The 27,563-nt window shown below is 38.3% G+C and overlaps 1 protein-coding gene across 3 annotated transcripts in view; it reads right to left on the bottom strand.

The window, feature by feature from the left end:
* The window catches only part of LOC127418743 (pleckstrin homology domain-containing family G member 5-like), a 64,139-nt gene extending 42,205 nt beyond the window's left edge, over positions 1-21,934 (bottom strand). Inside the window, exons 1-6 of one of the 3 annotated variants that reach the window (XM_051659511.1) lie at positions 21,746-21,934; positions 7,020-7,161; positions 6,259-6,358; positions 5,140-5,209; positions 3,655-3,746; positions 2,413-2,549 (exon numbers count right to left, since the gene is read on the bottom strand). In XM_051659511.1, the coding sequence (XP_051515471.1) occupies positions 2,413-2,549; positions 3,655-3,746; positions 5,140-5,209; positions 6,259-6,358; positions 7,020-7,161; positions 21,746-21,787 (583 nt within the window). In that variant the 5' untranslated portion in view covers positions 21,788-21,934. Of the gene's footprint in view, positions 1-2,412; positions 2,550-3,654; positions 3,747-5,139; positions 5,210-6,258; positions 6,359-7,019; positions 7,162-21,020; positions 21,124-21,745 lie in introns of those variants that run through there. The other 2 variants (XM_051659510.1, XM_051659512.1) reach the window with 2 other exon arrangements.
* Between the last annotated feature and the right edge of the window lie 5,629 nt (positions 21,935-27,563).

Genomic DNA, 27,563 nt, shown 5'->3' with positions numbered 1-27,563 from the left:
TACATGTATGCCCCCTGAATGGAGCAGGACGAATGAGCCCAAATTGGCTCAGTCTGTAATGAACACCATTTTGCAGGCTATAGCGCAGTCTACGAGACGCCTCTATGCACTACAATGGCATGTGTTTGCGGATTGGTGCTTTTCACACAGCAAAGACCCAGTGAATTTCTCCATAATGGAGATCCTTACATTCCTCAGTCAAATGGGTTGGTGATATACAGGCGCTGTCAGTTGACAGTTCATGTCTAGAATTCGGTCTAGGGCTTTCAAAAGCCACCATCAAACCCCAAAAAGGCTATGTGTCTAAGGTGCTTTTCATGCCCTTTAGGGCTCAGATAGTGCACCTACAAGCTTTCTCTTCTCCTCCGTCTAATTTGGACGAGGAGCAGTTAGTGCATTTACTATAGCCGTGCGGGCATTGCACATGTATGTGGAGCACACTCGCCAGATTAGACTGTCAGATCAGCTCTTCGTTTGTTATGGAGGATGCACAAAATGCATGTCCGTCTCCAAACAAAGGTTCTCTCACTGGATCGTTGATGCGATCACCCTCACTTATGAATCACAGGGCGTGAGATGCCCTATTGGCATAAAGGCACATTCAACTAGAGGCATGGCTTCCTCATGGGCATGTACAAAAACGGTATATCCCTACAGGATATATGCTTTGCAGCAGGATGGTCTTCGCAGAACACGTTTGTGAGGTTCTATAACCTAGACGGTGTGTCCATCGCTTTGAGAGTGCTCTCTGTCTAGAGAGCTACTATTCCATCACCCAGCTGGGTGAGCCCGAGCTTCCTCCCTACCTCTGGTTATGATGGGGTTAAATTATTCTGTGTTATTATATGACTCATATAGATCCTCAGATTAAGATTAAGTTCCCATCTGGTTGTCACCATGTGGGGTTATTCCTTTTCATACACACTTGAAGACATATCATAATAAGTCACCGCCCGAAGGGCCCGTGACCTCATATACAGGGTAGAAATAAGTGTTTCTACCCTGGTACATCTTAAGGTATGACGCTACGTAGTGCGGCATGATGGGACTCTGTTCCCCATAGCGTTCAAATGCAATGTTGAGTGAACTGAATCGATAGGGAACGTTTCCAGTTACTCATGTAACTTCGGTTCCATGAAATGAAGGGAACGAAACATTGCAAAACTTGGCCGCACTACTACTTCAGAGTTTTGAGGTACGAGCATACGTTCTTGTCCTTCAGTCAGAAAATTCTGAAGAAATGGTGTTTGAGTGCCTGCTTATAGGGCAAATGCACGCCTTTAAAGGCAGGGCTCAAACACCATTGCCAATCATAAGATTGCCGCTATGATACAAGGGCTTCAACAAGGTCATGGAAAAGGAATTCCCCAAAGCATTCAAATGCAATGTCTCGTTCCCTTCATCGGGAACCGAGGTTACATGAGTAACCGGAGACGTTTTTGCGTTTGCCACCGCTGTTCAACACTACTGGTTTCCCTCAGACTGAGAATGTAAACAAAGCGTGAAAGTTTCAGCGACAGTACAAAGTGCATGAATAGTTATTGAGGTAAGTATTGAGGCTTTATTTGATTTGTTGTCTGTTGCTAAACAACTTTCTGAAACATTCGAACACTGTTTACATTCTCCGTCTGAGGGAAACCGGTAGTGTCGAACAAGGGTGGCAAACACAATACCTGCCATGATGAAGTGTTTTTGTGGCATATTTCAGAAGATGAAGACAAAAAGACTATTTGCTTGGCGACATTTCACAGAAGAGCAGAGCAGCTCCAATGACAGGTTGCGTGTCCGTCGCAAGCTGCATTCGTCCAATCATTCTTATCGACACCAAAAATATGCAAATAAGAACGTTAATCCGGGGTCTACGAATGTACAATGTGAAACATTGGAACATGAATACCCAGGATTAATTATTAATCCAGGGTAAAGTATGAACAGTGTGAAACATGAAACTGGATAACCCAGGATTCGGTTTACCCAGGAGTTAGAATAACCCGGGGTTAACGATTTCAAGTGCGAAAAGCCCTATTGTATATCTTTGGCACCGCAACGTGGGGTTAACCCTGCAAATGTGGTGCTAACTTTGCTCCGGAGCAGGGTTTAATAACACCAGGTAAAAAGCGGTGCTAATACCCTTTCAAAATTACAAGTGTGAAACATAGCTCTGGGATTAAAAGCGGGGTTTAGGATGAAGATAACCCAGGGTTAAGCACAGTGTTAAAAGCCCTTATGGGTTACAGAAAGAGGTGAAAGGGAGGAAGCAACAGAGATTAATGCGATCGAACATTGTTGCTGTGATGTGCTGGAAACCGAGCTGACTAAATCAGGAATCTGAACTCTACAGAGGATGTTACTTACGTTTTAAATCACTTCCCACAATCACATCAAGAATTAAACAAACACAGCGATTCTTACCTTTCACTTTTAGGTAATGTCCTCCAAATCGATATGCCTCAAAGTGGAGTGAGAGTGGAGTGTTTGACTGGTCCAGGAATAAATCCACTCGGGATAATTCAATGCCCTTGCGCTCAAAAATAGGCCCGAGCACCTCTCTAAAGAAAAATGTATGTTAAAATGAGCTGGATAAACTTTATTAATAAAACAAAGCAAAAACAAAATTATGGCATTTTTAAATCAAATAAACCCCCATTCAAGGATTTAGACCTTAAGAGTAAAAAAAAAAAAGCCCCAACAAAACTTCACTAACTCTATAATACTAATTTTGAACTGCGCAAGCAATGGCTAGGTCATGGGTTCCATTACAAGAGAACACACACAATGGAAACATTTCTACCTTAAATGTATGTCACTTTGTATCAAATTGTCTGTCCAATGCATATATGAAATTCCAAACAAGACAATTAAAAATCAAACAAACCCCATTCAAAGATTTAGACTTTAAGGTGTGAAAACACAAAGGGAAAAAAAAATATCATGTAGCTCTACTCTACATAGAGCATTGTTATAGCAACACTAAGGTTATGGGTTCAATTCCCAGGGAAAACACAAACTGGAAAAAATGATACTTTAAATGTCTGAATGTCGCTTGGTATAAACGTGTCTGCTAAATCCATACATGTAATATAGTATATGAAATTTCAAATATGGTCATTTAAAATCCAATACACCTGCATTCAAAGATTTAGATCTTTAGAGAAAAAACAAAAAACTAATTTTGTTCCTGTAGCTCAACTGGTAGAACATTGCACTAGTCATGCCAAGGTTGTGGGTCCAATTCTCAAGGAAAGCACAAACTGGAAAAGAGTATACCTCAAAAGAACTGTAACCCACTTGGTATAAAAGTGCTAAATGCAAAAATATAATATAATACATGAAATAATAAACAGTAATTTAAAATCCAATAAACCCAGATTCAAAGATTTTGATCTTTAGAGATGAAAAAGCATGTATAAAACTATGATTTTGTTTGCCCATTGCCACAACGAAACAAACTTTATTAATTATATGAAGCAAATGTTCTTCCTGTAGCTCAACTGGTAGAGCATTGCATTAGAAACACCAATATTGTGGGTTCAATTCCCTGGAAACACACAAACTAACAAAATGTATACCTTGAATGCACTGTAAGACCCTCTGAATAAAAAAATATTTGCCTAATGCACTTGTACATATGAGTTTTTTACTTAACTGACTTACCGTAATGTCTTCTTTTTCACAGCAGGCACAATCTCTGTGTCTATGTCTACGTTCAGATCAAACTTGAGGCTGAAGCACTCCTTCCTGGGATCCTACAGGGTGCAACAGACCAACACCAGTCACCAAAGGTTGGTAGACAATGATCACATCCAGTCACTTACACAAAACTCAAATTATGTGATAATATCAGTTGTTATCTTTCACCCCCTTTAAGGGGGCACATCCTGCGGCTGTTGATGATTATGAGACTTGTAATTTCCTGTGCACTATGTTTGATATTAGAGGGAAGCCCACATACAAGTCTGCACTTGTAAAGTAGAACTATTTTTAGACACACTACTATGAAGATGGGGAGAATTTTCTGGAATATGTTTGAAAACTGATCATTTTGGCAATTCTGCTTTGTGACGCTACTGGCTCAGAAATTACCCAATTCAGCTTAAAAAACATTCCTATAAAAGTTCAGAATGGAATGCTAACGTGCTGCTTAGTGTGAACTGCACAGTATACATTGAACTCTTCCTACTAATTTTTTACAAATAGTATGTGGAGCAGTATGCATTATTCAACAATAAACATTTCAAGCTAATTGAATTGTGGTATAGTGCATTTAATGCAATGTATATTCTGCTTAATTTGGCAAATGTAGTTGGTCATCCAGTTAGTCAATGGACATATAAAATCTGATTACTGCACAGACGCTATACATACTAGACACTACAGAAATAGTAATAAAAGTATGATAGCATGCTATTAAGAAACAAGCCATTAAAGGGATAGTTCACCCAAAAATGAAAATTCTCTCACGATTTATTTACCCTCCTGGCATCCCAGATCTGTATGATATTCTTTCTTCTGTACATAGAATATTTCAGTTCTGTAGGTCCTCACAATGCAAGTGAATGGGTGCCAACATTTTGAAGCTCCAAAATACACATAAAAGGAGCATTAAGGTAATCCATATGACTCCAGTGGTTAAATACATAACTACTAAAGCAATATAACAGGTGTGGGTGAGAAACAGATCACTATTTAACTAATTTTTTTATCATAAATTCTTCTCCCTGCCTAGTAGGGGTCGATATGCACGAAGAATGTGAATCACCAAAAACAGAAGGAGAAAGTGAAAGGGAAAAGAACTTAAATATAGATTTTTTTTTCTTACCCACACCTATCATATCGCTTCAGAAGATATGGATTTAACCACCAGAATCGTCTGGAGAACTTTTATATGGCCCTATCATGAATTCTGGAGCCTCAAATTTTGGCACCCATTCACTTGCATTGTATGGACCTACAGAGCTGAGATATTATTCTAAAAATCTTCATTTGTGTTCAGCAGATAAAAGAAAGTCATGCACATCTGGGATGGCATGAGGGTGATTTAATGATGAGAGAATTTTCATTTTTGGGTGAACTAACCCTTTAAGTTAACTTCTGTTGCATTTTCCATGAGCCCTGGCAAACAGAGGGCAGCACACTCACATCAGTGTGGCGTCGCCTAGGTTTCTTTCCTTCCCTTCCTTTCAGCTTCATTCCTCCTGTCTTACATTCCCTAATAAAAGAAAGAAACATGAGGATAAACAGTCATGCATCAATGAATCTGATAAAAAAAAAAAAAAAAAATAATAATTGTTGCCCATCATGTACAAATACAGGAGCCTTTTCTCATTAAATTCAAAATCCAACATATTCAAATAATTGCATTTCCATCTCATAAAACGATAAAAATTCAACTTCAAATAAAGCATACAATTCAAATGAAAGCCTATATGCTACAGTAGACTATGGTTCTGTTCCAAACCCAAGAGAGCTGACTACCAAGACAGCATGTTTAGGTAACATAAACATGCTTCTGATGCAAATTATGCATCCTTACTGTCCTCACTTGGATCAAAATTCAACAACATTTGGATCCTTTTTAGGATAAAAATAATGTTTAATATAACTATTTTACGCATTAATAAAAAGTACTGTGAAAGCACAATATTTATACAGTATGTTTGGGCGAGCTATGTATTTTTTATGAAAATAAAGCAACAAACTAATGCTAATCTCTACTGTAAGTGTTAGTCGATGCTGCCTATATAGACACTGGACAGTAGCTGGGTTTCCAACGGATGTGGAAAAGGAAGTCCTGCCTTACAGGTAAAAAAGAACCAATCACCTTTCAGATACAGACATCGCCTGTCAGTCAACTCGAGAACACGGATGCGCATTAGCTGAACCAGCCTGAAAAATAGCATTTTTAACGTAATCTGAGCTATAAAAAAACTAAACAATTTATGATACCATTGTTGTTAGATTTTACTGCTGCTATGAAATGTTATTTGATCGTAATCTTGACCAAGCATTTTGGAGATTTTAGTCTTTCCCCATTCAAGCAGATAGGAGCTGTACTTTTAAGCCACTTGTTTACATAGAAGATAGACTTTGTTTCCACTCAGCATTTGATTTGTTTTTTTGCGATATTCCAAAATCTGCATAAAAATGTGTGTTTGGAAACCCAGCTAATAACGCAGCTGAGATATGAAACAGAGCCTGTATGTGACAGTTCAAATGGTTTTTTGAATGTTGTGGGAAGGTTGTAGAACACTGACTGACCCTCGTTCACTGGTTCCTTCCTCGTCTTCCTCCAGGTCTGAGGATGGGCTGGTGCGAGGGGGACAGGAGCGTGTCGACACATTCCGTGCCAGGATGGAACCTGACAAAACACAGATGCTTCTGAGTGTGTGATTTGTGTTTGTGTTCATTTGCGTTTACCGAAAAACACTGAGGGTCTTCGTAAAATAAAATCGATAACAGTGTTGAGAGAATAAAGCATTTTATCCAGAATATTTCAGAAATTCTATGAACTTTCAAAATCTGATATCCAATATATGTTACCTTAGAGAAACATTCACAGTTCAAAATAGAAAATCGATAAAAACTTTTACTAAATGATGACAAAGGAATTTTACAAAAATCTATACAAATTAAAAGCCTGACGAAAGTCTTAAACCAAAACAATGCCATTTAATAAAGATTTGCTTTACAACATTGTGCCAGACTTTTTAATTAGTTCCACTACAAATTGTCCACAAAACCAAATCATATGCTAGGCCCATTTTTTTGAGATTACAAGTAATCAAGAAAACTGTTAGAATAATGAAACTTAGTTAATGAAAATGTATTCATTCAGAATATCTACTGAAGGGTACTGTAGTTGAATGCTTAAATTTCATTGTTATTGGTAAGTCAGATATTGCTTGCACAAACAACCCATCCAGTCCTGGTGTTTTTGAATGAAAGTCTTTTTTTTATGAAGCATAAACCTGTTTGGCAAAGGGTAACACGAGTGTGTGTGTGCCACAAGGGTCATTTACCTTGTGGTTGCAAGTCAAATCGGGGGTGTCTGTCAAAGTGCATACTGTCAGTCTCATTCAGGTGACAGCGTGAATCACATGACTCACACAGGTGCAGAGGGATTTTACCGTTCAGTTCCTGACAGTCCGGGTGATGGCACACCTAGAAGAAGAGGGAAATCATAAGACTACAATGTGCGTAGAACCTCTGAGTCACTCCGAGCACAGAGGTATGAAGACGTTGACTTCTCCCGGGCCACAGAATGAAATAACACACATTTTCAAATCAAACTTTTGTGGATTTGAGTTCTTATTTGTTAGCTCTCAGATCTTCTACATGATAGTGTACTCCTACAAGTTGACAAAATAAATGTTAAGCAGATTTAAAATGCACAGTCTTTCTTTTCTGGGAAAACGAAGCACAAATGTTGACTCATGTTGAACTCGCACGTGTCTAAAAAATTTGTTCACGGCTGTGATGTAAAGACTACTGGCTATTTAAAAAATGGTACAAGCCTTTCAATATGTCCCGCCCCAACTTCTTGTTTCAACAGGAAACATGTCAACTATTGACTTTTGGATAGTAGAAGACTGCTGTACAGAGTATATCTGTTGTGCACTACAAAAAGGCTGCAATGGATCATTCATGAGCACCTATCTGAACCACAAAATGACAAATGGGACACTCTACCAAATGAAGACGATATCAAATGCCCCAAAAGAGTGTAACAGTTTGGTTCCGTAAATAAAAAATCACATATATTTTTTCCATAGAGGAATTAAATATTAAAAATTACTTATAAACCTTTAAAGAAAGACCTACTTTGAGTTTTGAGCTTGTTATTCAACGGTACATGCTTCTGCTGAAGCCATCAGTCAGTGTAATTTCAACTTAATTAAACTACCCATGATCCTGAGGGGGAAAATCCACCAATCAGAGAATTGCGGCAAACAAACTGCAGCAAAAGAGCCCTGCAGCGACCGCCCACTTCCATGACGCAATCGAGTCAGTCTCACTACCCTCGCAAACTACTTATATATTTGTATATATCAGAATATTTTGCATTAAACCTTTTGTTTCTATACTTATAATCAGCCATTTTAAATCAATAGTTTTGTTTTTTCCATCATTTGTAATTCAATTACATAATTTGCAATGCTTCATGTCCTTGTAGTTCATTACCTCATGAAAGACGTTAAGTACACAGTCTGATTTTCAACACTTTATTTGTACTTCAATTCCAAGTTTGTAATTGTGTGAGGTTACACTTTATTTTAATGTGTCCTTGTTACAGTGTAATTACACAAGTAATTACTGATTATTACTAATTAACAACATGTACTTATTATAGGTTTAGGGTTAGGGTAAGGGTCCAGACTTCCTTAGAAGACCATACTTCCTTAGAAGACCTCAAAACATGACTGCAACCAACTGAACTAAGAATAGCAGAAGTTTTAAGGCAATTAAACATGACGTTTCACGCTCAAAGATACCATCATGCCTTCACTCTTTTTGATAAAAGCATCAACTGCCACACCTACAAGCCCATAACACAAGGGCTCAATGCTTAATCCAAATCCCTTTGAAATGATGCATACAGAAAAACTGTAATCAGCTGCAACCCTGATGACTGCAGGACGGCCACTCCCTGCCTTCCCTTCCACTTACCTTCCACATTATGGGATGTGTGCAGGTCGCTCCATTTGTGGTCTTGGGTGGACTCTGCATGTCCTTGGTGGAAATAGAACTACGTTTTAGCTCCTCAATACTGTCTAAAAGCCCTGACGATCGTCCACATGGAAGGGATCCATATTCCGCCCCTTCCCCCCAAAAGCAACCACAAGATGCCCAATTAATCCACTCCCTTGGTGTCTAGTCAAGTTAAGCACCCAGGTGGCAGGGCTCAGGGCAGGGGGCGGCTTTAGAGTAGACCTCATCTTCCCCAGCAACCATATCAGTCTTCAGATGTCCAAACCCCTTCTAATCTGGGGCACTAATCATCCAATGAGCTCTCTCAAATGAACAAACCCATACGATGGGACGGTAGAGATTAGATTTGGCTCATCTTTCTCTCAGACTGGACTCCATCTTAAAAGAGTTCTACCCCGAGTAGGAAAAGCAGTGTTGGCTCCATAAAGTTTTTAATAGAGCTTGCTTTTAAATGGGCCTTGTTGTCAGTAATAGGCATGGCATGGTCTACCACAATGAGCTCAATTTAGTTAGGTGTACTTTAATGCTTGTTAGGATCAAGGGCTTTTTGGGTGGTGTGTGAAGCTTTGAGAAGTTTAAAGGGCAAAAATGGTCCAAGCAACAGTGCATGCTTGGATGTCAGAGCTTTGTAGCTTTTCATAAATGTGGAAATTAGATAAGTATATTGCCAGAATTTCAAATATTTATAGGTGCCCTTTAATTTGAACAAACCCCTAACCCTAAGTATTAAACTTTGATAACTCATCCCACATTTTTTGTGCTGCACCCAACTTATGTTTCTTTTAGATCCAATGAGTTTTATTTTCAGGGCTTGAGGGGGATCCAATTAGTTACAGTAAGGTTATAAAAATGAGCACTCTGAAGAGGTTTTGTTGTTAAGTATATGACTGTGTCCATAGAGAAAAGGAGAAAAGTCTAAATAAGTACTGTATATAATACCAGATTAGGGGAATTTCAGACAATTATGACCATCAATCGCTGACGATCTACTGTTGATGAATAACTGCTCATTCATTTATTAGCATATATGACAATGTTTACTTTATAGTGTTTATATTGTAATACACTGTAGATGATTGTAAGAGTGCATATTTTGTTTCCATTATGTGTTTGTGTGAGCTGGGAGCGTAGACAATTCAAAATAAGAGACCCTGGGGTATATTTTTGGGGCTTGTCCATAGTTAAAAGTCCCACATTATGCACCAAATCGTATTTTTTTCTGGTTATTATTGGGATTTCGGTTGCATAATAAACTGCCTCTGGGATTTTATTCATTTTGGACTGTTGTGGCCTCTATGTCTGTGCCCGTCCCAGTAGATTAAGATTTTTTTTTACCTTCTAAAAATGTATTTTAAAAACTATCACCCGATTATTCGGTTATCAGCTTTTTCTACCAGCTTAGTTATCAGTATCTGCAAAATCCAATATCGGTCAACCTCTACTTTTAACTGGGGTGTGTTTGGTGTGTGTTTAAAGGCCCCAGCACACTTACGGAGAAGTGCATCTGCGTTCTCCATTCAGAGGTAAAAAGTTCAAAACAGCAGAGTAACGGCATACTGTTTGTGAACATTCAGACACTAGCCACACCAATGTGGGAGGCACTTTAGACATTTAAATATGAGGATGCTCAAGACTACATGTAAAACATCAACTAATATGACATTAAAATGTGTTGTCAATGACTTCATGCTTCATTCTATGAGTAGAATTTGCATGAGATCAGTAAAAGCTGTTTTAACCACTCAATGATGATTTAATACATGCAGTAGATGATGTAAATTGTCTTGTTTACATTCTACCAAAATGAACTCAAAAGCAAGTTTATTTCTATTTCTTCTGCTCCAAACTTACTTCAAACTTACTTATCTGACTGCTCATATTCTTCAAATGTGTTCTGCTGAAGAAAGTCATACACACATGGGATTGCATGAGGGTGAGTAAATGATAAAATAATTTTTATTTTTGGGTGAACTAACCCTTTAAAACAAGGCTTTGACTGAATTCCAAGGCAAACCTGTTTTAGAGAAAAACTTTAGTTGTTGTTGTTGTTTTATTTTTTAACCATGTCCAAATCCGATGCAACATGAAAGGGACAGACTAAGTCTATTCCATGTATTTTGCTGCCTTCATGTTCTATTGAAATAATCCTATTTCCCACTTCTGAAGTCGTAATTATGAGAAACATGGTCTCCGGCAGGTTCATTTTTGCATATTTCTTGGTGAACTATTATTTTGACACCATAATACATGCTAGTCAGCTTGATGACAGTCAAATGTAAAATACATGGGATTTTCTATGTGTAAAAAACATACAATGTGCATCAAATGGTTACTGATATATGTAAATGTATTTGACACAAACGGCAAGTGATAAGGTGCATTTAGAAAAATTATTATAACCTAACCTTCACTACAGAAATTGTACTCCTCCACCACGTTAAAAGTTTGTCTCCTCCCAACTCGGAAACTCGGCTATCAAAATGATCTCAGGGTTTCCCCAGATGAAATTACGACTTGAGGGGGCATTCATGTGCAATGTAGCCATATATAGCTGTTGACTTTCGCAGAAAACTTGCATCACATCTGGTTAGAAGGACACACTGTTAAAGGCATATAATAAACTATGTTATAACAAAATAATTTATCAGAGTGTGTCCCAGGATTTATCTGTGCTTTGTGAATAATTTTATGCCCTCATTTTCCCCTCAATAATCTTTCAAGCAATTAATCCTTAATTTGGAAAGGCTTTTCATGCCAGAGGGTTTTTATCAGCATTAATCGGCACTGTCAGAGATGACCTGGAGTGAAGGAGACCCATGGTGAACAGGTTTTTGTCGTCTTTTTCTGTTTAGTGTGTTCTGCTGTGTGCATCAGGTAAAGGAGGTGCTGTGCAGATAGTGTGAGGAGTTTCAGGTCAAAGGTCAAGTGCAGTGTCCTGTAGGGCGGGATTAATGTGACTGACACAAACCTGAGTGCCTTTTCCCTCCATTGTACAGCTCAATCTGTTTTACATAATATAAATTTTCAATCTCTCCCAATCCCGCTTTCACATACAGATAATTTCGTGTCAATATTTAATCTCTCCCATCATGAAAGGCTGCACGAGAAATTCGCCCTACGTTTTGAAGGGCGAATTAAACAAATATAATAACAAATATAAAGTACCGTGGTAAAGACTGGAAAAAAGAAATGATAAAAGGATCAGTGTTGGGGAGTAATTCACTGAAAGTAATGATGCTTCCAAGTTATTATAAAGTAAAATGTAATAATAATAAGAAAAAAAATTCAGTAGCATAATAGTTGTTCAGTGGTTTTTAAAACAGTATAGCTTTCCCAGTAACAAGCTACTTTTTGTAGCGGTGTAATGTGACAAAACACTATTGCTGTTTTTTGTCACTTTGTATTGTGCACACACCTTTACAGCCAAGTGAGCTGATGTAAAATGTCCATGTACAGAGTCCCTACGCTGCATTCACGTCTTCTTTTAGGTAGTGAAATGCAGCCGTCCGTCACAATATTGTGTTTCTGTTGTCTTCACAATATGTGTAAATGTATTCTTTCAACTTTAATGCCATCATCCTAATTGAGATCTCCATTGTTTGGACAAACAAATAACACTTTTTATTGTATATTTAGGAAGATACTGCCCATAAGAAGCCAACTACTTTTTTAAAGGGGTTGCTGGATTTAAATACAGCACAACATTGCCCGCCCATTTTTTAATCTGTCTTGGTTGCAGATGTATTTTCCCCATTCATTTCTTCCATAGGCATTTCATAAAATCCTTCATAAAAGAGTTCTAAGCCATGAACCAAAACCAACCCGCTCCAAAGTGAATCACAAGATTACAGACTCTCATTCAGAGTGAAAAAGACTGTGTACTTATAATATACAATTTTTTTTTATACTAATATAAAACTACTGATGTTGATTATAAGTATAGAAACAATATATTGAATTTTATTGAAAAAATTTCAGATATTTACAAACATATAAGTAATGACTATATAAGTTTGACTGTGTAGAAAGACCGATTCGATTGCATCATTCACAGCTCATCATGCGAGTGGGCGATCGCTGCGGCACTTGTTTGATGCGCTTCGTTGGCCACGATTCTGTGATTGATGAAGCGTTTCACTAGCGAGGATCATGGGTAGTGTAGGTTTTTTTAATCAGGAATTCCGCTATTAAAACGATTTATTTAAAAAAGTCGAACACTTCCTTGAGAGTCTAAATAAAGTTGAAAAAAGCGGACTCACAGCTTCAACAGAAGCCTATACCATCCATTAACAACCTCAGAGCTGGGGCTTGGGTAGCTCAGCAAGTAAAGTCGCAATTTCGAATCCAGGACATGCTGAGTGACTCCAGTCAGGCTTCCTAAGCAACCAAATTGGCCCGGTTGCTAGGGTGGGTAGAGTCACGTTGGGTTAACCTCCTCATGGTCACTATAATGTGGTTCTCGCTCTCGGTGGGGCGCGTAGTGAGTTGTGCGTGGATGCCGCGGAGAATAGCGTGAAACCTCCACACGCACTAGGTCTCCGCGGTAACACGCTCAACAAGCCACGTGATAAGATGGGCGGATTGACAGTCTCAGACGCGGAGGCAACTGAGAATAGTTTGCGTGCACTCAAATTTACACTCAAACAATTGCGTGTATGCACACTCCCTGAAATCAGCTGATAATGAAATTTAATTAAAGTTGTTTGTGAAAGATCAGATGTTGTTATCAGTGTCCCACTGAAACATCTAACTCAATCTGCCAACGCACTGCTCTCCAGAAGGAATGAAACTTGTTTAAACCATGGCCTCGTAGTCAGCATGTGTGCTCTGGCTAGAACCCGCACTGCCCAAATGATCACCACCACTCACAGTGGTGATCATTTGGGCAGTGCGGGTTCTAGTGCGGCTCGCAACATTTCCAAATCCTGTTCTCCTTCTCTCTCCCCACCATTTCCTCTCCCGTCCAAGAAAAAAAGTTGCAAAATACTATAAAAAAAAAATCACCTAGTTGCTAACTAAATTACTGAATCATAATTGTGGTACAACAGATTATGAAATATCCAACACGCACTGCCATGGACAAATGGTTTATATTTGCCTTGTTTTTCTTTTTTCTTCTAGATTTAAGATGAAATCATGATTTTTCCCAGTAAACACTGAGTCACGAAAAAATTATCCCAAAACACTCGAAGCATAATGATTACAAAAAACAGGCTTCATATGAGCCCAACCTTGACAGGAACCTGGTGACTATGTGTGCGTACTTGTGTGTGTAAGAGAAAGAGACATGTCATTGACTTCTATTGCTTTTATATAAAGATAAGTATAATTACTACAGACTAAACCCTAATCAGCCCCTAATAGAAAACGTTTTGTTTTTAGAATTTTAAAAGCATTTAATTTATTTATGACTCCTTCTGCATTCACAAAGGGATGTTTTTGTCATATTTAGCTAACCTCTGGAGTAAAATTGTTCCCCAAACTATAGCTAGGTTACCCACACACTCATGTTTAAAAGGTGAATAGTCATGTATAAACACAGACACGCTGCCTCTTAAACACAACAGAACTAATAAAGACTAAAACATATTCACACTCATATTCCTGCAGTCAAATCCCTCAGTTATGTGTCATGCTGCACTTACTAAAAACAAACACCCATCCAGAACACAGTTAACCTCCCGTAATCTAGCCATTTAGACAAATGAATCAGAGATCAGCTGCGACAGCTCTTAGACATCTTAAAAACCTGGCTGCTTTTTTTAATTTATATCATCTTTTTTGAGCATGTCATCACAGAACAGAGAGCTGGGTGTGAACTTTACCTGACCATGAAGCATACTAGCCGATATTTTCCACAATAATGAGTGTGAATACAGTACGTCTGTCACTGAGGTCAAAATAATAAAGACTGAGGCTACGTCCACAGTCCACACTAACCTGTTATCGTTTGAAAATAAAGCGATTTTGCTACATTTACAGCTCTCGTCCACAATTGAACTGCGTTTTTCTCCACAGAATTTGGAGACTTTTAAAAACGCTCTCTATATACTTCATACTTTTGGAAAACGGTAATGGGCTGGTGTGAACGTAGCCTCAATTACAATGGTGGCCCGTGTATTTTAAGTCAAGGCCTTCAGTGCGATTCATGCCATTAATAAAACAGTTTCACAATGAATAAGACACCGTATCATACATTACGTGCCAGTCAACTAATAATACCAATTGACATTTTAAAAACACGTCCATGCACAAAAGCCAGAACCAAGGAGGTCTAATACCAAGAAAAAGCTCTCTAATAATATTTGCGATTTAAATGTTGCTTGCAATAAATTTTGTTTCGTAAGGTTACACGGTTACTTTTCAAACTTGATCCGACACCAAATGCTACAGCAGTCTAATTTACTCTTAGAAAACTCCTGATGTTGCTATAACAATGCAAAAAGCACTTACCAATTTGCTTGAAGTGAAAATCAGCCCTCATGTCCTGTTTAATCAATCGCACGATTATGCAGAACATCTCAGGTTTTTAAATCCATAAGGATCTCTTTCTCAACAGCAAAACCAGCAGTGATGACAGCTGTCTCGTCAGCAAGATCTCGCGCTCTTTGCTTTCAAATTATGTACATCACTTAAAGCGTGATTGCGTCATTGCCTCACAAAAATCAACATACATGGGGCCTGGGTAGCTCAGTGGTAAAGCTGCTACCACCCCTGGAGTTTGCTAGTTCGAATCCCAGGGCATGCTGAGTGACTCCAGCCAGGTTTCCTAAGCAACCAAATTGGCCTGGTTGCTAGGGAGGGTAGAGTCACACGAGGTAACCTTCTCGTGATCGCTATAATGTAGCAAGTCACTACACCATCATGAGGACTTGAGAGCGCATTGGGAACTGGGCATTCCAAATTGGGAGAAAAAAAAGGGAAAAAAAATTAATACAAAAATCAACATACTTATTTGGATCAAGTTAACTGAACTTAATTTTAAGTAATGTTAAATATTTACAAGTAAACTTAACTCATCTGTGATTAAAGTATCCTTGTTTTTTTATTTAAATTGAGTTATATCACATCTTATACTGCACAGTATAAGGGAAATTATGACTAGACTCTATTAGCCATTTTGCACAATGGATTACTCAGTACTTAGTGCACATAAATCTGCACTTTTTATTTTTAAATCCAACAGAGTAATTAAGAACGACTTTAATTTAACAGGCTCCAAGTTCACCAGAGGTAACACTAATCACCCTAATGGTGACTTCATAACTATCAACCAGCTACAACAAAACAACAACAATAGTCATACGAATTAAAGCTATTTAAATTTTTAAATAATTATTTTCGACACAGGTTCCCTTGTTTTGACCAAACATACATTTATTCAAGCGCAAGGGCTCATGGGTATTCCACACAGCCATAATTCTGAACTTGATCATTTTGAGTTAGTTGTACTCGAAGTCAAAGTTTAAAGAACATATATATTTGAGTTGAAATGTCAAATTTTGGAATCATAAGTACTGTTTAATTAGGATCACTTAAATGTTTTTTTATTAATGACAACTTTAGGATTTAGAGAGTAACAGTACCTTAATTAAAACTAGTGAGAATAGTAAAAAATTAAGATTAAGTTGAGTAAACAATTATTTTATTTACAATGAGATAACTATCAGTATTTACAGTGTATGAATAAAACATAAAATATACTCTTTCCAATTTTGTGTGTTTTGTCTAGCCATTTTCCAACCTACCCATGTATAAAAAGTGAGGATAATGACAAATGCACACTTAAATTGCTACTCTGCTACTGTCTTAGATTAGTTTACACACTACAAACAGACACATGGTGTGGTTAGGTAATTACGTGAATGAGTAATTGCGCAACCGAAGCCACAACTTCTCTACTTTTGTGTTTCGAGAAAAAATACAAGCATTGAAGGAAGTTAAATCAAAGTGGCTGCAGTCTGCATTAGTTTTTCAGTACCAAATTCAGCTGGACGCATGGAGAACTGTCATAATTTGCCACTGTCACAAACACAGACTCCAAGACAAGCGTCTAGGCCATAAAGTGCACATTAAAAGAAAATAGATAAAAAATACAAGGCATTACGTATACCAAGGCAGCATTATATTAGCTTGGTTCATCACGCTTTGTTTCCCTTTAGTTCTCTTTATCTGAGGCTAAAAACAGAAAGCCATATTACATGATTCTTTTGAACAAACTGTGAGTCCATATGGTTACTAGCTCACAAGAAAGTCCAAATAAGTTTGTTTTTTATCATAAAGAAGCTATTTTATCCACAGAAAATTTTATCCACAGAAAACCTTCACAGATTCTCTTCTAACTCCAAACTGTTGTAAATGTACTAGCTGCAGTTGACTCTTCTGCAGCATACATTATGTAATGTATAAACTTTACCTTCTATCTTCCATGTGAAGAACTTGCAGTAATTACAGCCATAATTTAAAACTATTTTGTCATAACTTGTTATTTAATCGGACTGCCAAAAGTTAACACAGTTAACTTTTGGCAGTTAACTTGCAAAAATCAACAATGGAAAATGACCCAATTTATCTCAGAGAAGACAGCTGGATGCCACTCGCAGAATTAAACATGCAACGTGACTGGTCTATACCAAGAAAATGACAGAGTTAAAAAGGCACTTTCAGAAGTATGCAGACCAGGGCTAGTGACTGAAGGGTCACTGTCTTGGGTCAGTGGACATCCGGAACAATTAAGCAGAAAGAACACATTACTGCATCAGTGGCACCGATCCATGTATCAGAATACTGTGACCATGGTTGGAATTTACCTAATTTAGGCAATGAGACAACAGTCGGTATGCTTACATACGTTTTTGCATAGTCACGCTTCAGTCTTAATCTGTCTGTCCAAGTGTACAGTACATGATGCAAAGCAGAATCGAATATTTGAAGAAAGAACGTCAGCTGAGAGAGTGTTAAATAAATGCGCAAAACACAGAGGCCAGCTGTGGTCAGATTAACATGTATTGCATTATCAAGGCCTGATAGTAAGACTGCAAAAATCAGATTGGTTCAATTTATTATAAAAAGACGAATTGCCATTTTGTAGTGCAAGCAAAGAGAGCAGTATGTTCACGTTGAAAATGTCACAAAAAGAAGTGCATTACGAGTACGCAGATGACTTCTTCAACCAAATAAATGGAGTGTTTAATGCTGGATACATTCAATCAGTGCACATGTGTTACGCTACATAGCGGAGGAAGGGTGGAGTTACCTGGCCACTATGTTGGCCTGAAAAAACAATTGTAATTAATGGTGAATGTGGCAACTAGCAAAACTTCTTTCAAGACAGCAGCTTACAAATGCGAGTTGAATGCTTTACCATCATCCCACGCTGTGTGAATATGTATATTATTTGAGAGACAAGTCTTAAAGGGTTAGTTCACCCAAAAAATAAAAATTCTCTCATTATTTACTCACCCTCATGAATTTCCAGTGTGTATGACTTTCTTCAGCAGAACACATTTGAAGAAAACTAGAAAAATATCTCAGCTCAGTAGGTCTTTAAAACGCAAGTGGATGGTGATCCAACTTTTGAAGCTCCAAAAAACACAGACAGTCAGCATAAACGTCATCCGTACAACTCCAGTGGTTAATGTCTTCTAAAGCGACACGATCGCTTTTGGTGCGAAAAAGATCAATATTTAAGTACTTTTTAACTATAAAGCATCGCATCCGGTCAGCAGTGATATGCGCGTGATGTAATCACGTTGGCACGTGAGACACGTGAGAACTGACGCACATGTGACCCCCATTGGTAGAGCAGTGCTGGTTACAACTGAGCAAGAGGAACGCTGTACAGAAGCTTTGTTTTGTAGATCTGTATTTGTATCTGTTTCTTTACTCACAATGGTGTGTTTGTGTGCTTATCCTGGATGTCTCAACCAAGAGAAGAACGTGAGATTATGTCTGTAACATGCCAACGCGAATACATCACAGGAGAGACCACGTGAACTCAGCGCTCTCGTGAATGTATATACTGCTGCTTAACGGAAGCGATGATTTATAGTTAAAAAGTACTTAAATACTGGACATTAACCGCTGGATTCATATGAATGATGTTTATGCTGACTGTCTGTGATTTATTAGAGATTCTGATCACCATCCACTTGCATTTTAAGGACTTACTGAGCTGAGATATTTTTCTATTTATTTATTTTTCTTCAAATGTGTTCTGCTGAAGAAAGAAAGTCATACACACCAGGGATTTCATGAGGGTGAGTAAATGAGAAAATTTTCATTTTTGGGTGAACTACCCCTTTAAACCGAGTTTGGCTAACAAACTAGCGGCAACATATTGTGCGTGCTTGAAACGTCACTTCTATCAGCTGAAAAACAGCAAATGCTTCCATGAAGTAAGTGTTCCATTTGGGATGATACTACACTTTGAATTCATACACTAGATGGCCAAGTACTTGGTGTATTGTGCGTCATTTGGGACACAGCTTTTGTTTATTTGCTGGTTTAAATGACATAAAATCCAGATTTTCAGTGTGATCTCAGACCGTTGGACCCTACTTTTCTGATGTAATCCAAATGTTAGCCTACCTTGCCAAAAAAAAAATCAAGTTGAACAGTGGTTACTCCATTGTTTTATGATCTGAATATTGGTTTTAATCTTTTCCATTCATGCTAAATATCATCTTCTAAAAGTTACTGAAAAAGATACCTGCATATTTTCCAGTCAGCCAAAAGCACAAGGAATACCAACTCAAACAGTGATCAAAACTTCTGTTTGTTGTGTCACAGCTGAGTCAACCACTTACCCCAGAAGATAAGCCACCTACAGTCTGGATGACCAGCCCATTCACAGAAACTGATGACAAACATCTGTAGAGTGGCACGGGATTTCCACACTTGCGTCCTGAAAACACGAAAGGCCTATCTGGTCACCACGGAGCAACCTGAACTTCCTTGAGTGACTAATACTGCAAGTCTTGTAGATGAACCAAAGGCTTAGTTTACAAGTTATCGAGTTCAACATTTTGAAAAGCACAATCACTTTCCATGTAAACTAATGTTAACTCAAGGGCTGGTTCACTATCTCGAATGGCGTTTGCACACTCTGATACAAGGTCTCAAGTCTTTTAAATATTGCCTATTCTACCACAAAGACATTTCTTTTGGTCCTTTCTTCACCAAGTGGCCTTCAACCAGCAGTTTTCCACACAATAAAGTCAACCACAGTCCCCTAAATGGAGCTAAATGCTTTTTCCAAGACAAATCTTCATTATTTCTGCAGAACAGCATTCTCTGGAGTTGAGCTGATGTTCAGAATTGGAAAAACATTACTGAAAAATTGGAAAAAACGCTGATGTGCTAGAGGTGCAGAGAAGACAGACTAAGGGGCGTTCAGAGTAAACACGTTCTTGCATTAAAAAAAAGCAAGGCGCAGTGCAACAGAACGTGTCTCGAGACGTCTCAAGATGAGTTTTTAAAAGTTTTTTAATTTGACACGGAATCTAAAAACGTGGCACTTGTAGCCGAGACACCTGAAAAAAGAAAAGAAAAAAAAACAGCAAGATGCAGTGCAATGGTCAAAGACGTCCGTCTAGCACATTTTAACATAGAAAATCAATTATTAAAATGGTGCGGATACAAAAAAGCGTTTGCTGTGAATTCCCCCTCACTCTTTCTTTCGCAAGAAACATTCCACTCAGTGTGTTTCAACATGTAGCATCAGCGTGTTGCCTTAAAATCAATCGTGCATGTACACACCTACACCTGGAAAGCAGCCACCTTTAACATCAGAAGGAAGAAGAATATGGATTTATGACACTGCGATTTTACTTTGGATTCTGAATTATCAAAATATGAAATGAGAGGTGAATGACAAGAAACAGCAAACTCAGTGAAGAACTTTTTTAAACCTGACTTTGCTGTAATATTAGCTAACACAACAATGGTACTTCAGTCTTTTACTAATTAAAGACAATGAAAACACATGCAAAGCCATTTTCACAAACAGCTACGAGTAAAACCTCATAAAACTCCAACAGTTCAAGCAAAATTAGCAAGAATGACTTAAACGTACAGTTCATTATGATTACATACAGGCTTGTGGTAGGACTTGCTTAAACATGCTCTTAAGTTATAGCTAGCTCTCAAAGTTCAGCCATTAAAATTAAATAATCTGAATGACTAAAAAGACATTTAAGAAGAAAAAAACAAATATAAGAAGCATAACTTTCCCTCAGACATATGTCGAGGAAAGAGACAGTAAAACAAGCAAATGAATTTCAGCAAGACAAACAGAAGCGAGAACTCACCAGGAGCTGCACACATTCAACTCAAACTCTGTCAAGTGCACGGCGAGAGCAGTCTCAAACTCTGCTCAGTGATGCAATGCTGCTATCCATAGCTTCAGAGGAGGAACAGGAGGAGGAATAGAGACACAGGAAAGAAGGAGGGAGAGGGTGTGAGACAGGGAGGAGGAAGTGAAAGGAGAGTGAGCACTCCATTCAACATTTATTAATCTCTTAGCTGAAAATGGAGGAAAAGGGGAAAGTGGCACATGGGATTGTGGCATGGTGATACAGATAGGAAGCAAATAAAAATATCTGCCAGTATACAATAATCAAAACAAACATGTTTGGGTCACATTTCACCCCAAAATGGAAATGAAGCCATTTTTAGGACCATTAAAACGTTTGTTGTTTGTTTGTTTTTGCATTATGTCATTATTTCCATGACAATTAAGCATACGATAATATCACGGTACTATTTTGTATATGTAAAAAAGATTTCGTAGAGATGTTTTGAAAAAAAAAAAAAAAAGCACATAAGAAATATCTGTCCTCTTCTACCCAGAGAGGTAGAAGTAAAACTGTTCCTGCAATTCACCAATAAAATCCATGCGATTTTCTGTGGAAAACAGCAGGTATACGTCACATAACAACCAGGATAAGTGAGTGATGCCACGTAATAAAAACTTACCAAGAAGCCAGAAAATGCAAAAGAAACTGCCCTGACATGCTTTATCGGATGTACTCACCTGCAGACAGTCAGGGTCGCATGTCTGTTTGTATGTATGCATGTTGCTCCACAGTGTTGAATCAGACCGCTGTTCTCTATTCTGTCCAGAGTAAACTTTACTTTCCCCTGCAGTCTGGACGGATTTGTCAGACTGGTGCGCTTTCAATCTAACAACTCCACAAGCGTGTGGGTGTATGTGTGAGCTCGGTCTAGCGCAGGTGTGTTACATGAACGCTTCTATCCTCTGGAGAATTTCTGCGTGTCATTGCTTCAAACATGGGCACGGTTTAAACCCCTTAGCTGTGTGAGTGGGACTATTTCACTGCGGGAGTGTGTGCATCTGTGGGAGAGAAAAAAATCAGATATAATCTTGTTGACATTATGTAGAGCTGGAATGATGCCCTGATCTATGTTTACTACAACACCCACATCCCCTGTACACATGACATATGAACTTTACTCTCTTATATCTTACAATTGTTTTTCTTGTGATCAAGATTATTACTTCTTTGACAAATGTATTCGTACCTGCTTTTCTTCCAAAAATAAAAGATTTCAGGTAAAGCTTATCTGTGAATGTCAATCTACATGAACTGCTTTAATGGATTCTTGGTGAAGACAGATAAATGCAATCTGTGAATCGATTAAAAGTGCTAAAAATTGAAAGGAGGACGAACTAAAGCAAATATAGAAGCACTTTATAATGCCTTTCATCAATAAAATTAACTTTTTGTGGTTAATGCTCTATTAAGCATGATATAATCTACAATGAATATGTGAATATACTATATTGCCAAAAGTATTCGCTCACCCATCCAAATAATTGAATTCAGGTGTTTCAATCACTTCCATGGCCACAGGTGTATAAAATGAAGCACCTAGGCATGCAGACAACTTCTACAAACATTTGTGAAAGAATGGGCTGCTCTCAGGAGCTCAGTGAATTCCAGCGTGGTACTGTGATAGGATGCCACCTCTGCAACAAGTCCAGTCGTGAAATTTCTTCGCTACTAAATATTCCACAGTCAACTGTCAGTGGTATTATAACAAAGTGGAAGCGATTGGGAATGACAGCAACTCAGCCACGAAGTGGTAGGCCACGTAAAATGACAGAGCGGGGTCAGCGGATGCTGAGGCGCATAGTGCGCAGAGGTCGCCAACTTTCTGCAGAGTCAATCGCTACAGACCTCCAAAGTTCATGTGGCCTTCAGATTAGCTCAAGAACAGTGCGTAGAGAGCTTCATGGAATGGGTTTCCATGGCCGAGCAGCTGCATCCAAGCCATACATCACCAAGTGCAATGCAAAGCGTCGGATGCAGTGGTGTAAAGCACGCCGCCACTGGACTCTAGAGCAGTGGAGACGCGTTCTCTGGAGTGACGAATCACGCTTCTCCATCTGGCAATCTGATGGACGAGTCTGGGTTTGGCGGTTGCCAGGAGAACGGTACTTGTCTGACTGCATTGTGCCAACTGTGAAGTTTGGTGGAGGGGGGATTATGGTGTGGGGTTGTTTTTCAGGAGCTGGGCTTGGCCCCTTAGTTCCAGTGAAAGGAACTCTGAATGCTTCAGCATACCAAGAGATTTTGGACAATTCCATGCTCCTAACTTTGTGGGAACAGTTTGGGGATGGCCCCTTCCTGTTCCAACATGACTGCGCACCAGTGCACAAAGCAAGGTCCATGAAGACATGGATGAGCGAGTTTGGTGTGGAAGAACTTGACTGGCCTGCACAGAGTCCTGACCTCAACCCGATAGAGCACCTTTGGGATGAATTAGAGCGAAGACTGCGAGCCAGGCCTTCTCATCCAACATCAGTGTCTGACCTCACAAATGCGCTTCTGGAAGAATGGTCAAAAATTCCCATAAACACACTCCTAAACCTTGTGGAAAGCCTTCCCAGAAGAGTTGAAGTTGTTATAGCTGCAAAGGGTGGGCCGATGTCATATTAAACCCTATGGATTAAGAATGGGATGTCACTTAAGTTCATATGTGTCTAAAGGCAGATGAGCGAATACTTTTGGCAATATAGTACTGTACATAAATCAAAGTTTTATGAAAGCTGAATGACATTAATGAAAGTGTAACACATATAATTCAAGTAATTATTTGTTTAATGATTTGCTGGCCAATATGACAGGGGTGTTAGACTTCATATGGATACCAATCGATTTGGATGCAGCATCACGCAAAAGCAAAAGTCGCTGGTTACCAATGCAAGTGCAGAAACACCTTATTCTCAGGCATTTTTGACTGTGAAAGAGACCGACTTTATTATGTATTCTTCCACTATGAGGGCTGTCAATCAATGAAAATGTTTCAAATTGTTAGCATGATATGCTGATCAATCAAATTAATTGCATTTCAATATTTGCTTCAAAGAGCCCCAGAAATTATTATAATTTGTATTTATTTATTACTTTGTTATTAATGTCTTCAAAATTTAATTGCTCTGATTATAGGTAAAGTTCTTAATTACTCTTAATTTAGGTACGAATCGGGGGCATGATTAAATGTGTCAATTATTTAATCACATTATTATTATTTTTTTTAATAATTGTACTTTGTATTAATTGTACAAAATGTATCTGTACAATTTATACAGCCCTAGTAAAAAAATATAAAAAGAACAAAAACTAACTTACTAGAGAAAAAAAACCAAACTATTTTAGCTGTGTTGTAGCAGTAACTGAATGACAATGTCTTTTGTTCTTTGACCACATTGATTTAAGAGATACATGCAGCATATATCAGGTGATTATTTCACATATGGCCTGTCAGTCAAATGTACGAGGGGAAATCCATATGAACCCCAGATGACTGCACAGCTTTAGTTTACAGAGATTTACCCCAAAACCCCACACTTTCTAAAAATTATCCCTGAGAAAGGAGGTTTTGTTTTTGCATCATCATTCTATTTCCCAGATTAGACATTTACAGTGTAAAATTGCAAGAAAATCAAATTACTCCGATACAGAACAAAGAAAAGGTTTTGAAAACCAAAGTTTATGTTTTTCGGTATATAATACAGGCCTACATGAGGCTGAGCAGTATAACATTCAGTATACATGCATGCATGCACACAGAGAGAGAGAGAGAAAGAGAGGGAGATTTTGCTGTACAGTTTACTGCAGCCACTGCATTATTTTCACATTGGGTAATGAGAAAATACAGAGCAGAACGTGTCCCTAACTAGTCAAGACAAGGAAGAATTTGTTATTAAGAGGTGCTGTTGGGCACAACGCAAAACAGAGTTTACGATTGCCAAGCAGCGTTACCACTGCCCGCATTTATATAATAATTTACTGATGAGCTTTCACAGATGCATGCAGTGCTGTGAAAAAGTATTTGCCCCCCTCCTGAGTTCTATCGTTGTGTATTTTTCTTACTAAATTGTTTTAGATCTCCAAACAAGATATAACAAAACAAAGGCAACCTGAGTAAACAAAAAATATAGTTTTCAAATATATCTTTTTTTTTATTGAAGCAAAAAAGTTATCCAACACTTATATCACCCGTGTGAAAAACTAACTGCACCCTTAAACTTAATAGCTGTTTGTGCCCCCTTTAGCAGCAACAACTGCAACCAAATTCTTCCGATAACTGGAGATCAGTCTTTCACAACGCTGTGGTGGAATTTTGGCCCAATCTTCTTTGCAGAACTGCTTTAGTTCAGCCATAATGGATGGTTTTCCTGCCACAGCATCTCAATCGGGTTCAAGTCAGGACTTTGACTAGACACTAATTTTGCTTCTTTTGAGCCATTCAGAGGTGGACTTACTCCTATGCTTTGGATCATTGTCTTGCTGCATAATCCAGTTGCACTTGAGCTTCAACGCATGGACTGATAACCGGACGTTCTCCTTTAGGATTTTCTGGTAAAGAGCAGAATTCATGTTTCCCTCAATTATTGCAAGTTGCCCTGAAGCAGCAAAGCATCCCCACACCATCACACTACCACCACCATGCTTGACTGTAGGTATGATGTTCTTTTTGTGGAATTCTTTGTTTGATTTACGCCAGATGTAACGGGACCCGTTTTCCAAACAGTTCCACTTTTGACTCATCAGTCCACAGAACATTCTCCCCAAAGGTTTGAGAATCATCAAGGTGTGTTTTGGCAAAATTCAGACGAGCCTAAACGTTCTTCTGGGTTAGCAGTGGTTTTCACCTCGCCACTCTTCCATGGATGGCATTTTTTGCCAGTGTCTTTCTGATAGTGGAGTCATGAACAGCGACCTTTATTGATGTGAGAGAGGCCTGCAGTTCATTGGATGTTGTCCTTGGCTTTCTTGTGACTTCCTGGATGAGTCGTCACTGTGCTCTTGGAGGAAATTTGGAAGGTCGACCACTTCTGGGAAGGTTCACTACTGTGCCAAGTTTTCTCCATTTGGAGATTATGGCTCTCACTGTGGTTCTTTGGAGTCCCAGATCCTTTGAAATCTCTTTGTAACCCTTCCCAGACTGATGTATTTCAGTCACCTTTTTCCTCATCATTTCTGGAATTTCTTTCGACCTTGGCAGAGTGTGCTACTGGGTGAGACCTTTTAGCCAACTTCATGCTGCTGAAAAAGTTCTATTTAGGTGTTGATTTGATTGAACAGGGCTGGCAGTAATCATGCCTGGGTGTGTCTAGTCCAGCTGAAACCCAATGTAGTTTCATAGGTTTGGGGATTTAGTAACTAAAGGGGCAAATACTTTTTCCACACAGGCCCAGTTGGTATTGGATAACTTTTTTGTTTCAATAAATAACATTATCATTTAAAAACAGAATTTTGTGTTTAGTCAGACTGCCTTTGTTTTATGTTAGATTTTGCTTGAATTTTTTAAACAATTTAGTATGAGATATACACAAAAACAGAAGAAATGTACATCGGCTATTTTATGAGGGCTTTGAACGCGGCTCATCCAATCAGAATTTAGAGTCTGAGCTTTCCATTTTATAAATGTTACTTTTATGGTTTTACTGTTAATTCACTTGATATTCCAAAAACGGCCATTACCTCATGCATGGTTATAGGATATAAAACATTTATTTTTATTAATTTCCAGCAGGAAATATATACTGTTATCGTAATATAAAATGACTCCAGTCAGATCTTATGATAATTACATTAATGTGGCGTAATGTTTGCAAAGTGATTTTACTTCCTTACAAGCATTGTGGCAGTTCTGTGGTGAAATGTCCAGTGGTGCTAAAATAGAGTTAAATATTCTCCTAAACAGATGAGGTTTCTAAGGTTAATGCTCTATCAAGTTTTAAATCAACAACACCTACCTCTCTACTCTAAACCTTACCAATAGTGACATAAAAAGCTAAGTTTGAGATGAAAAATGCAAATGCAGAAGCAACCACGTCATTTTGCGGTGTTTCGATTATACTTTTGGCTCACGTGTCAACCTGTGTGCTCTTCAGGACCCACACTCTGGTCCTTTGTATCACAAGTGCAATGCTCTATCGGTTGAGCTATTACTCAGTTTGATCGCATTTGAATAAGCTAGTAAATGTAGTTAGTTATGTAATGCAAAAGTTTTAATGTACCTCCTTACAAGTCATGCACTATAGTAAAAGTGTTTGGGTGTCATAAAACAGCATTGTGTGAGGAACAGACAAAATGTACAACAAGCCACGTAAAAGTAATTTTAAATGCAGGTAAAGTAACTTGATTCTAAGGGCCGGTTGCACCAGCTATACGTAAGTTACAACTTAGTCTAGCTGTGGCGTAAATGGGCACTAAGTCACAATTTACGCACTACTAAATATTTGAGCATTGCACCATTAAACTTAGGTAGGACGTAATCCTACGTATAAACTAAATATTTACGGAAGTCTCCGACCA

This window comes from Myxocyprinus asiaticus, chromosome 28 (assembly GCF_019703515.2).
Source record: "Myxocyprinus asiaticus isolate MX2 ecotype Aquarium Trade chromosome 28, UBuf_Myxa_2, whole genome shotgun sequence".
Lineage (NCBI taxonomy): Eukaryota > Metazoa > Chordata > Actinopteri > Cypriniformes > Catostomidae > Myxocyprinus > Myxocyprinus asiaticus.
The sequence above is the reverse complement of the archived record's forward strand: the minus strand, read 5'-3'. Positions and strand labels throughout refer to the sequence as shown.